This window comes from Anarhichas minor, unplaced genomic scaffold (assembly GCF_050575085.1).
Source record: "Anarhichas minor isolate MPS153535 unplaced genomic scaffold, ASM5057508v1 ptg000028l, whole genome shotgun sequence".
Lineage (NCBI taxonomy): Eukaryota > Metazoa > Chordata > Actinopteri > Perciformes > Anarhichadidae > Anarhichas > Anarhichas minor.
The window spans coordinates 13,460,688-13,473,571 of record NW_027466474.1 but is presented as its reverse complement, the minus strand read 5'-3'; the positions used below and the strand labels follow the sequence as shown (position 1 = coordinate 13,473,571).

The 12,884-nt window shown below is 43.6% G+C and overlaps 1 protein-coding gene across 4 annotated transcripts in view; it reads right to left on the bottom strand.

Annotated features, from left to right (window-relative positions):
* Nucleotides 1-12,884, bottom strand: part of gria1a (glutamate receptor, ionotropic, AMPA 1a) — a 66,380-nt gene that overhangs the window by 34,884 nt on the left and 18,612 nt on the right. For 3 of the 4 annotated variants that reach the window (XM_076103819.1, XM_076103820.1, XM_076103821.1), the window contains exons 4-9: nt 10,664-10,848; nt 7,049-7,102; nt 4,856-5,014; nt 4,141-4,308; nt 3,078-3,182; nt 2,387-2,497 (exon numbers count right to left, since the gene is read on the bottom strand). In XM_076103819.1, coding sequence (XP_075959934.1) covers nt 2,387-2,497; nt 3,078-3,182; nt 4,141-4,308; nt 4,856-5,014; nt 7,049-7,102; nt 10,664-10,848 — 782 coding nt within the window. The remainder of the gene's footprint in view (nt 1-2,386; nt 2,498-3,077; nt 3,183-4,140; nt 4,309-4,855; nt 5,015-7,048; nt 7,103-10,663; nt 10,849-12,884) is intronic. The other variant, XM_076103822.1, reaches the window with a different exon arrangement.

The following is a 12,884-nucleotide window of genomic DNA, read 5'->3' as shown; positions in this document are numbered from 1 at the left end:
AGCTGCACACAGCCAGTATGCCAATAACAACCATTGCCTCGCATGCAAACACTGAATTGTAAAGTTGCAGTCAGAGCCTGGTTTTAGTGTAAAGCCACGATCGTGAAGACACCAAACTCCGGTCCTCCATTAAACATGCTCTGCTTCACTCCTCCAGATCTCCCGTTAACCCCGGCCTGGTCTGTGTTCACAGGCTGGGACTGTAGGGATGTGGGAAAGCACAAAGTGTCACCTTCACATTGGCAAAAACAACACGCTCCCTCAAGCAGCGAATGAGCGAGCACAAAAGTTAAACCATGTAAAAGCTCGCCTGCTGCCCAATAACTGTTCGCACCTTATCTCTTCTCTTAGGTTCCAAGACAGAGGACCAATTTATCTTCCAAGAAAAGGGGACACTGATAGGAGATTATGTCAGCGAGGCTTATTTTAGGTCCGTCCTCTTGGGAGACTGCAACCTTCGGGTTTAAATTAGGATGTTTTCTTTTTAAATAGATGCCAATAGACTACATGTTAAGTTTTGCAGAGTGTACCCGATGCTCCAAACCAGCTTCCAACCTTTTTTTTTTTGGCTAACGTACCTCCACAGTACTGTGAAGTACCGCTTCATCGACACCACCTGTCGTTTTCCAAATGTTGTATTCATTTGAATTCATTTGAATTCTATTATTACATTGAACACACAATTGAACTGTTAATGTTAAGGTTTGTTGGAATACGGAATACTGTGGCAGAGGCTAGTTCAACCATTTATCCATATCTATGTCTTGACCCATTTATCTATTACTTTAAGCTAAATATTTCATTATTTATTTCAGTATTAATGCATTATTCAAATTATTATGTAACAGTAGCCTAAATTGTTTTTATTTGCGTAACATATTTCTCTTTCCCCTTTCTTATAGCGTTAAATCTGGTAAAAAAAAGGAACTGTGTAAGCCATGTAGCTCCTGTATTATTAGATGAATTGATTGTAATAGTGTCAATGCTGCTGTTTATCTACCCACTATTGCAGACATTTTTGCATCCAATTGTTGACAACTGAGCAAAATTTTCCCCAAAATTGGGAAATAAAGTTGTCGTCAAAAACTCCCCATTTCTTAAACACAAGGAGGAGGCTGATGTGTTTTCCCCACTCGGGTGCTTGTATTTACGGTCCGTATGCTATGACATGAAGGCAGCGTGAGCAGATGACTCACATTGGTAATGTCACTGTACATTGTTGTGTTCAGCTGTTTCCTGCTGATGTCACAATGTCCCTGACTCAAAGCTTGCCTCTAAAAAAGATTGCACAGATTGAAGTGGTTTTTTTTTCCCCTCTCTATTATTCTACATCGTCTCTCAGCTCCATCACCTTCCCCGAGCCTTTATCTGGAGCGCAGTGAGTTTCTCTTAAGGGAAGCACACAGTTGAAATCCTTTACCCCATTAACCCTCACAGTGGAGAACACACATTGCACACACATTGCCCTGCTGGACCTGAAGGCTGTTGCAGAATTTAAAAAAAATCAGTAAAGTGTTTTTTTTAGTTGTTGTTTTTTTTAACACATTTCATCCATGCATGGAATAAGTCCAGCATAATAAGATGGTGGCAGAGATAAAAGACATTTCCACTTGAAAACCAGGACTACAAAAAGAACCAGTGCTGGGCCCCAGGCTTCCACAGACATGGAGTCTTCTCTGATATTACATTTTTAACATGATGCAGACCCTGAGAAGCTATGACGCTTTCTTTTGATAAAATGTCATCATGAGAGCTGGTCAGATTGAATCGCTGCCGCCCTATTCTCAAATACAACCTCACTCACAAGACCTCCGTCTCCGTGATGTAGGCCAGGACGCTGAACGCAACATGGCCATGTCTTGAATGAATGAATAACATAGGGAGACAAAGAAATGGAGGGCAGGCTAACACTTCACAGCCTCAGGCATGAGGGTTCTCCCGTGCTATTTAAAACTGTATACAGTATATACTAACTACCAGCATACTTTGTGTCCATTCAATGTGAGGTTGTGTTGTCCTTGTGCTCTCTTTTAAACGTATCGTAAACATGTACAATGGAACTGCGCGAGGCGGTTAGTCTGTGTTGTCAGGAAGAAATTCTGTATGCGTGTTGTATTTGCCAAAAATGAAGTGATTGCGATTGTGATTCTGAGCAGGCACGAGTCAGACAGAGAAGTTAGCGGAATAGAGTTGGCATGGGACGGGAGGGAGGGAGATAGAATCACAAATGTCTGCTGAATTCTGTCAGGGTCCTGAACTTTCAGGAACTCTGTCATAAAAGAAAATGAAAACTGTTACTCTGCCTTTTTCCCCCCGTCTCCGTCTCTCGCCCGTGTCTCACCAGCCCCTTCTCCCCGAAATCCGTCATCCTGTCTGTTGTACTCACCAAGATAGTGGTGACGATGTAAGTTCTGTTCTGCAGGCCGAACGTCTCGTTGCTGCCTCTCACGAAGCTGGCAGTCGTCACATACTTCTCATCTTCGTTCCAGTAGCCAACCTAAGGCGGGGAGAATGTCACAGTGTCAAATACGCTTGAAGTGGCATTTTGGACTTGAGTGAATAAAAGTAATTCATCTAAATATCTCACGACATTTGAAACAGAGGTGAGTATGAATAATGTGTAAGAGGAGGCATTACTGTCATGTGTGTATGGATAGAGTAGTTTCAGCCACTGTTTGCATTAGATTACATTGTCGCTGATTTGACATGGTAATTGCTACTTTATTTCCTTTATTTTTTTGAATAAATAAATAAGTAAAATGTGAGGAATTTTTAAAAGGTCAGGAAACGTCCTTGTTTGTGATCGTCTTCTTTCTGCTCAAAGCGTACATGGAATTAAAATGTGATTATTCTAATATGTTACTCTTCACTTCATGTAAATAGGAATAAGCCGCTTGATAAATACGCCTTTATATCAGTCAGTGAAGAACTCTTTTACTCCTACGTTTTTTGCTTTCTGGAGAGTAATTCTTACACGTTTGATAAATGTGGATCCAGACCTTTCTTGTACTTAAATTATTCCACTGACAAACTTGCAGGCACAGTTTATAAACAGCATCCTCAGGCTACAGGCTTACCTTCTTTGGTCCAGAGGGGGCCAGTTCCATGACGCTGACAGTGTAGTTGGTTCGGCGGCCTTTCTCGTTGAACTGAATGTGACCAGTCAATCCATCTATACGGACCTGTAATGGAGACGCAGACATTGAATAAGTCATTCTCAGGCTCGGCTGATGGGTCAATAATGTTCTGCGGTGATGCATGACATTCATGCAGTCCGCACTTCTTGTCTGCCCTGGCAGCGGGCATTAGCGCGTCCCGCCGACACGCGATGCATGTTCATCGTGGCTCGCGTGCGTTTGCATAGTATTCATTTGTAAATGGTCCACAGTGCCTGGTCCCTGCGGAAGTGAATGACAGACGGTGTGTGCGTGTATGTGTACAGTGCAGTGTGTTTGTCTTGGCTGTGTGACGGAGTTAATTGAGCGAAAGCGGCTTCGATCTACAGTCCACGCGCAGGCAGATGGCTAGATTGACACCGAGCAGGCCGCTGCACAGTCATTCTGCAGACAGAGCCTCGGGCTGCACGCACACTCACACACTCACATGCAATCACATGTACGCCCTCACACCCAAAGGGCATTTGTAATAATACCTCCACACCTTATGTAAATGATCTCCTAGAGTAAATAGATAACATATTTCTTTGTGTTGTTAATTGGAAACTGCATTTCAGATATGGAATAATGTCCCTTCCTCGAAATACACTTGCTGTCGCATGCACGAGTGTCTCCATGAGACAATGTGAAGTCTCAAGGGCAGCCCAACATTTCTATTTCCATTGCCAAATATTATGTTTCTAAACTCAATTGCTACTGTCATATTCCATGATGATCATGGCTGAGTGTTATTGCCTGCAGGTTTTGTTTACCAGCCGTGATGTCACATTTGATACTGCAGAGCTCTCCTTCGCCTTAATGTGAACTTTACACGACAGAATGAGACCTAATTTGTTCAGCCAGCCCCAACTCAGGAGCCGTTAGCCAATGTGCCACTCAAGAATTTCCACGTGCGTGTGTGTGTGTGTGTGTGAGGGTCTATGTATGTGCACACATTAGCATGCCCCCGTGTATGCACACAGACCTGCTGCAGGGCTCTCTGGATGTCTATGCCCTGCCCCCAGGGAGCTGGTGGGTTGGCAAGACACTCTCCAGCATTGCCCCTGCGAGAGATGTCTATCCTCTGCTTCCTTAAATTCTGAAAGGCCATGGACATGACTTTCACCCCGTCATACGTTAGCGCGCCAGTGTACTGTAAAGAGAGAGCAGACCATTCAAACCGAAGCAAACACAAGCGATAAAAACTGATAAAGGTCTCGGCCGAGGAAAGGCAAGGCAGCGATAAAAAATAAATCAGAATTTCATAAATCTCCACTAGCTTTGCGTTCACACCTAAAGACATCATTTCTAATACTATGATTTAAGGTTTACTTCTTGACCTTGTAAAAACAAATATGTTTGGATTTGGCATCGATCCTCTATCTCAACTGGTTGTTATTACAAATCAATAATCATTTCATAGCAGAAATCCCAGCTCTGAATCACTTAACTCTGATAGGATCACGGGTTATCTGTCAGGCAAATTCAATAGAAATCCTTTCATAGCTTGTTGCGATATGCTGCTGACAGTCACAAACTAACTAACTGACAGAGGAAATAAAACAACCTTCTTGGCCGCTACTTAAAACCTGATATCTTAACATCTCAACGTGCCTCACGACTTCTTGTATTAACGCTTCAAAGATAGAAGAGAAAAATAAAAGAAGAAAAGGAGGAGAGATCAGAGAGCAAAGCAGTACTTTGAGTCCACTCTTGGGCACTTTGGAGTCTTTGTTGTCAAACTCCATCCACTGCTGCACGACGCGGCTGATGCCGGGCTCAGAGTTGTTGACGAGCTGGAAGCCGGTGATGTTCGCCCCACCCTTCCTCAGGTCTGTCAGGTCGATGTCCAGGAAGCCCTGAGACAGGAAGTGGACAGGAGGAGAGGGGAACTGAGAGATGAAGGTGAACAAGATAATTACGATTTCATCATCGTGCACGACGCATGATTAGCAGAGTCCTCAAAGGAATTGAATTAAACTCCTGGCATTGGACATTGAACCGTACTTGCTGCAGTGACAATAGAACATCTGAGGGTTCACTAGTACCAGTGGTTCCAAACAAACCTTAAAAGAAATCAATTGTTACTGGGCTGTCAAAATTTGCCAAATACGACGTTTGAATATTCAATCTAAAAAAAACACAAAGCGCAGCGATCCTTCTTTTCGTCACTTAGAGAGGTCCTTCAATTGAGCATACCTCATCCCTGCCTTTTCCGAAAACACAATGGAGAAAGACGTGATTTACTGTAAAGGTATCTCCTACATGTATTTTCTCCCCTGACTATTATGTTAGAAGGCAGTTTTTCATAGCCGGAGAATGGCAGAGAGGCAGATTCGGTATCTGAGCAGGCCGCCTGTCAGCGTGGGGTAAAGAGGAGGCAGACGAGTGGGACCGGGTGGGAGTAGACACAATTTCTCTAAGATTTGAGAGCAAAGTTTTGACTGATGAAAAGAAAAGGTGTCTCTCCGGTGTCTGTCCTGCTCGCCAGGCTACGATTTCTATCCTTTCCCTTTCTTCTCCGCTCTGATGTTATTTCTTTCATGTCATTTTGAGCTTCGGGCTCTCTCTTGGCCACATGTCTGTCTCAAACATTCGCTTGTTTACTTTCTCTCTTCACATCCGTGCAGTGAAGACGGTTTCGGGGAGGGTCGACAGGGCGGCAGGTACAAAACGAAGGCAAGCTCAAACTCCTCTCTCTTCGGTCTACCTAATGTACCTGAGTGTGTTTTGCGGGTGTCCATATTTCTCAGTTGAGCAGACAGACTAGTGTCTTTCTTTTCTGCTCCATGTGTGAGCTAATGTGGCGCAGTGAGCTGAAGAGGTTACTATAGAAACTAGCCTTTGCCAGCACTGAACATGGCGCGGGGTATTTCTGACATATTTTACATTTTAACCACTCAAACCCTTGCTTCTTTTCTCTATCACTCTATCAAACCGTTCTTTTCAGACACACACACACACACACACACACACACACACACACACACACACACACACACACACACACACACACACACACACACACACACACACACACACACACACACACACACACACACACACACACACACACACACACACACACACACACACACACAGAGCTGCAGACGTACACACAAGTAGGTAAATAAGTTAAATTCTGAAATGGTGCAATGACACAGAAAATGTAATTTTTGCACAAACCTTTCAATGGGCCCATTATAAAAGACTGTGGCCACTTTGTGTATCAGCTGTTATTACCGTCTGAGCCTTATCATTCGAAATTAAATCTGGCAAACTGGCCAGACAAGAGAGATTGAGCCAATCTAAAACTGCAGCACTGAGAAATTGCTCAAGCCAGCAGCTGCATATTAATGCGTATTACCATATTACAGCTTCAGTTGATGTCAATTTTCTCTTCATTTGGTTGCATTTAGCAAGTCTGGCGGAGGCTGACGGGGTCTACACACCATTTGCACTGTGAAAATGGCAGCAGACAAAAGGGAGCTAATGGATATAAGCTTGCATACATTCGCCGCCTGAAGGATTTCTGACCGTCGTGACACGTTTCTCGCTCGTGCTTTTACTGTGAGTCTACTACTGTGCGGCCGTTATGTCTGCAGGTTTGACGATCCAGTGAAAGAACGAAGTAGCTGTGGAGGAGACTGGGATGGAGAAGGCAGAAGACATAAAAAAAAAAACAGGCAGTTTTTAGGCTAAATCATTCGGCCCATGCAAGTCTATAAAAACTGGCAATAAAACACTGAAAGCCTGGAATCCTGTTCGAAGCCGCATTTAATAGCGATGCAAATTAATTAATCGAGGCGTGAAAGTATGTCGACAAGTATGTGGAAAATGTCAAAGAAATGGGAAAAGATTTAAAAAATGCAGATATAATGACGACTCCTTACCAGGTTAGCCAGGATGTAGTGGTAGCTCTTTGCATTCTTGCCTTGTTCAACAATCTGGAAGACAAGGTCAGAGGAGATAAAGAAAATAAAAGGCCTGTGATACAAAAACAGACGGTTGGTGTGTGTGTGTGTGTGTGTGTGTGTGTGTGTGTGTACAACTGAGAGAGAGGTTTTGACAGTGTCTCAGCAGCATACGTGGTAGAGTGCACAGTACCTGACCTTGTGGACGACAGACAAGAGTGTAGGTTCACAATACATCAGAGCAAATGGACTAAATGCTAAACATTGAATAAAATAGAAGATGACTACAAAGAGCAGCTTTAATAAATGATTAAAACTTCAACATACCAAAAGACTCCATATAGTAAAATGCATCAAAGTAGCTTAAGGATTCAGTTATAAAACAGCTACGAATGAAAGAAATGCTCTCTCCCCTCCCATCTCCTTTACTTTCCTCCTCTCCTCTCCAACATTTTTTGCTTTTGGCCAGATACCCGCTTCCACGAAAAACATATTATCTATCACACACAAACCCACCACTGATACTATTCATATGAATACAAAAGCAACTGAATTAATTAATTCACTGATAATTATGATGTGTAACCACGAATAAAAGCCGAGCTGGCCATTTAAAAAGCAAGGAATTATAGTTATTATTACAAAATAAACAAATGAATGAATAAAAAGGGGGGGGGGGGGGAGTAAAATGACTTAAAATGGGAGGAAATTGAATAAAAAATTAAATGAACACCCTTTACTGAAAGTAAACTGCGCGTAACGTATCATGCTTCCCATCCTCGAGGCTTTTACGTGTCGTAAAATCAGTCAACAATTTGTCAATATAATACTGCGCACTGTACGTTATCTTTTTCTATTCTCCTCCTACTCATCATCTGTTTTCAATAGTGTTCCCCTGAGAGCTCTTATTTGATCTCTGATCTTATATTTAAATAACGTACAATATTCCTAGAACTCCAACGTGATCTAACAACAACATCATCAAGTGCTGAACTGTGCACAAGACCCTCTCCCACGCCTGCACCTCTCTTCCACCTGCGCCGCTGTAACTCTCTGACTGCAGGCGTCACAGGTCAGCCGAGCGCACCGAGGGTCAGGGCAGTTTGAACATCGCGGTGGGAGGTGGTGTGTAGAGTAGCGCCAGATCTGGTTTCTTTTGTAAAAGAAATGGGCACATTGGACAGCAGTTTGACTGACGCTTAAATGTAGATGTGGAGCCGAGATAGACAAAAGTAAATAAATAGATGAAAGCAACTGCTGTACTGTACAACAAATGTGTGTGTCATCACAGCATACTGGGCCGTCACATGAAATAAGGCCGAGTGGGCAGCGCTTATTCAAAGCCATGCACCATCCAATTAATAGCCTTAGGCCAGCGGATAAGAGGTCCATTCCCCTGTCTCTGCTCAGGCACCACGCATGACCTCACACATTTTTCACTCCTCTCCCTCTCTGCGAGCATTCTCCCTCGCGAATACTTCGGGGGAAGTGCACTCATTTGTTTGTGTGTTATGTGTGTCTGATGATGCTGTAGGTCATGACAGAAGGTGGCATTTGTTATTAATAGTGACCCCGGCACAAGGCAGGCCCCGCGGCCAAGTCCCAGGCGAGGAAAACACTGAAGGGAAGGAGGAGAGACACACACCAGCGCTGACACCAATAAGCTAGACACTGAGGGGGAAAGCACGCATTACTGCCACAGTCCACCGTCAAATGGAAATGGTTTTAATGCGAGTAGCTTTTTAATTATACATGCAGATTTGAAGAGTCGCTCACGGTTCGACCCCGAGAGAACGGGTCATTTTTTCCATCTCTCGGAAACATTTTCGCGGAAGCTCTTCTGTCAGGATAAATGTTCCCTAAGGAGAATACATCAACATTCAGTTTATGTGAGAAGTCGCCCTCAGGAATCTGTCAGTGACATTAACGCAGGAGAATCTGTGTGCTATATGAGATGAACGGGATGAACACAGGAGGGAGTTTAAAGGGCAAAATAGGCAGTGGTGTGTGTGTGTGTGTGTGTGTTCGCCATTGTTTGGATGCACAGACGGGGCAGTGTGGAGGCAGGAAGCAGATGTGGGTGATTGATGGTGGCCATCTGAATGGAGAACTTCTCAGGCTCAGCTCCTGTAAACTGGTGAGAACTGATACAATAACCTTAACTGTAGACACCGGGCCATCAATAACAGTCACACAGAGCAGCCACAGACTACACATCTAGACGGGGACTGTGTGTGTTTGTGTGTTACGAACATCATCAAAGTGCATGTGTGTGCGATGTTTTTTTCTTCTTATAAACAACAATGTACTGAAACAGAAGAAAAGCTAATAAAATCGGACTGAAAAGTCATAAATCATACAAGTGACATCAACAAGCAAAACAATGCAAATATGACGAATGTGTCATATATTTCTGGGGATACAACTGCCTGTATGTATTAATGGTGGCTAGCTTTCATGCACGTCAAATGTGCCATTTGCAGCACCTTGTTCTCAGCAGACACTTTGACTTGTCATAGCAGGAAAAGCGCAGGTGAAACCAATTTTGTTAACGATAAGCCATGACAGCGAGCCAGCATGCACAATACCAGAGCCCTGGAACGAGCAGACGTCATTATTAAATACACCTGTGATTTTCCTGCTATGACAAAGGTCTGTAATCAAACTAGCAGATTTACTGCATTTAAACAATGGGTAACTGATTGCAGACAGAGGGAGATAAATACAGGCTTTTTGGTTGTTAGCTGGAAGGCCAACTGTCCCAAGCACATTTCATCAGCTGTAGCCCAGATTGTGCACAAACTGGGCTTTAAAAAGAAAAAAATGTAACCTGTAACCTCACAAACTCATGTAGCGAAATAGTTGGAAGTAATGCTCGTTTACTATTGTAGGCAGTAAGCTAGTTAGCCAGACATGCTAATGATTGCGGCTTACATGAGAGCCGACAAACACTGTTTAATGCAATTTTTACACTTCTGCTGTCATGTTTTTGATTTTGGAAATGCTATAAAAAAAGAAACCACCGTACAAACTGTTCAAATGTTGAGTAAAACTCTTGACAGACCTGCTGTGCCTAGTTAAGCTGCGATTGGGCAATCTCTGTTCGGGGGAGAGGTTTAATGATGAACAGTCAATTGTGATGCCAAGATCCTTTTCCTTTCGACCGCGCATAGGTGAGTAAGTGACGATCCTATCACAGAAGAACTGACGACTCCAAATGCCAATGCTGTGTTATTTATCTCCTCCGTCCTTGATGCTAAACAACACGGCAGACCACCAACCAACCCCCTCTATTAATATCCCCTCCTTTCTCTTCCTGCCTCTGTCCTTTGCTCATCTGATTATAATATATATATATATAAAAATACATACATATATACATATATATACATACAGTATATATAAATATATATACACATTTTCTGTATAGGTCCTTTAAAACTGACTGATCATGTAAAATGCCTACTTGAGTACATAACATACACTGCTATGGTTTCACTGTGTTATGAGGCCTTTCAGCTGAAATTGCATTATGCTATTGCAACATAATTACATAATCCCCTCTCACTGCGAAAACAGAGAGCAGCTCTTTACCTTTTTGAGGATGCCAGTGAGCCTCTCAGTCTCACAATCGACAATGATCTGGCCCTCCTTCCTCTTGTCCAAATCCTGGAACACTTTCAAGAAGGAGGCATCCGTCATGGTCTCCACGTTGACCGAGGTCACCAGCCAGTTCTGCTCCGCTGCTGTGTCCAGAACCTTCTGCAGCACTGACAGGCCTAGACAGAAGAGTGGAGAAGGGGGAAACCGTAAGTGTTTGGGCATTTTCGGGAAACGTTCTGCAAAGACGTTCAAGCTGAATGAAGTGATGAATGCCTACTGAGAGCGATCCATACCTGTCTGTGCTTTATTAGGCGACGTCATTCATGTTCAAGTTAATCTTATACAGTGTAAGATAATGTGAAGTAAGGTAGTCTTTTCTTTTTTTTTTATCCCAGAGGGGCAGTTTGTTGTACATCCAGCAGTAATACAATCCCACCAATCAGCACACTAACAATTCACACAGATGACATAATGTTATTCAACAGTCCAACAGCGGCAGGGACCAATGAGTGTGTGTGCAGCTATGTTATGAGCTGAGAGATAAATTAAAAACAATTTGGGAAAGAAACAGAAGCTGTGCAGCAAACCAAAGTGCTCTTGATAAGCTTATCCATCAGAACCTCCCCTGTAGCTTCAGTGATAAAGGATAACGAGTGAGACAGCCTATTAAGCACTCTGACACGTACAGGTGTGCTTTTCCAGTGCGTACAGCGCGGGGCTAAATAATCGCCACTTCCACACTAACAAATAATCAGCCCGTGTATCATCGCCGACGACACACTCACAGCCAGCTTTACGTCCTCGGAGCACCAATTACAGGTGCCGTTACTCAATTACACCGTCGCCACTGCGCCTCGGAGACACTTGAGCACCATGGAGGCAGAGGTAGAGCAGCCAATGAGCTAAGGGCTCATGCTAGGACAGGAAATAAAAGGCGATTAGAGAACACATTGATCTTGAGCTCTGATTTACAATCTGACTCACTGTTGTACTCCGTTGCTGCTGGCGGTAGACCAATCAGATTCCTCTCGAGCTGGCAGCCACAGTTGTTCCACAGAGTAAATAAAGTAATTTCACCCGCAGCAGACGGGCAGACATTACCGGAATGAATTATAGCAATTACGAAATTTAGAAAATGTAAACTAATACACGATGTAGCTGTATTTGCTTTTCCTCCACGGAGCTGGCAAACACTGCTGGAGCCAGCATGGGCCTATACATAATGTGTTTTGCATATCCTCCACGTGTGTTTGTTCATGTTCATACAGACATTTTTTTATGCATATTGAGCAAATGTAAATATGGCTTATCTACAACAACAGCAGCACAGACCTGTCAAAAGAAGAATGAGAAAGGCATAGTCACAGGATGATTGCCTGGCATTATTAAAATGCATGCCAGCTGCTCTCCAGGCAATTCCTGCTGCCTGTTTGACACCTGGTCATTAAGAAAGGAAAAGATGGATGCTGTTTGCGCCTCCACATATGACCACAATACAGTACAGGTATATAAATTAGACACCCCCAGAAAGATGACTTGTAAACATGTACATGGTGACGTATGGCACCTGTCACGGTGTCTCTATCCATTCACGTTGGCTCATGAATAATCGCCGTTCTCGGTGCCGACGGATTCAGTAGCAGCTGTGAAACTGATGATAGGCACGGCGACACCGGGGGGGGGGGGGGCGGGCGGTTAATCATGGCCGCGAATAAGGCCAGTGGGTGCTGAGGAGACTGGGTCTTTGAATGGAGTCGAGTCCTGGTTTCAGCACCATGGACAGCAACATGCAACATAATCTGACCCGGCAGTTTGTGGAGGAAGCTCGGTCCCACTAAAGCGGTTCATTTGATCTTTTCATTTGTTTGTTAATCTGGTCTGGCATTATGTAGATTAGGTTCCGGCGCTTGAGGAAGACGAGCTACAATAGGTGTATTATTAATTTTCTCTCGTGTGGAGGATGTTTTGTGGTATTACAGAGAAACCTGGAGTCAACTTTCCTTCAATGTTATCAGTGTGGCTGGAGTATTACATTTCTTTATCTTTTCTTATCTCCCATCTATTCTTCCTTCCTTCCCTGCTTTCGTCCCTTTTTAGTCTCACTGCGTTTGCATTGAATATCCTCTCGCCTTTGCAAATGTAGCCATTTGGGTTATGCACCCCTATAAATCAGAGCCAGCCTGACAGGGAGGCTCGTGAGACTGGCCAAGGT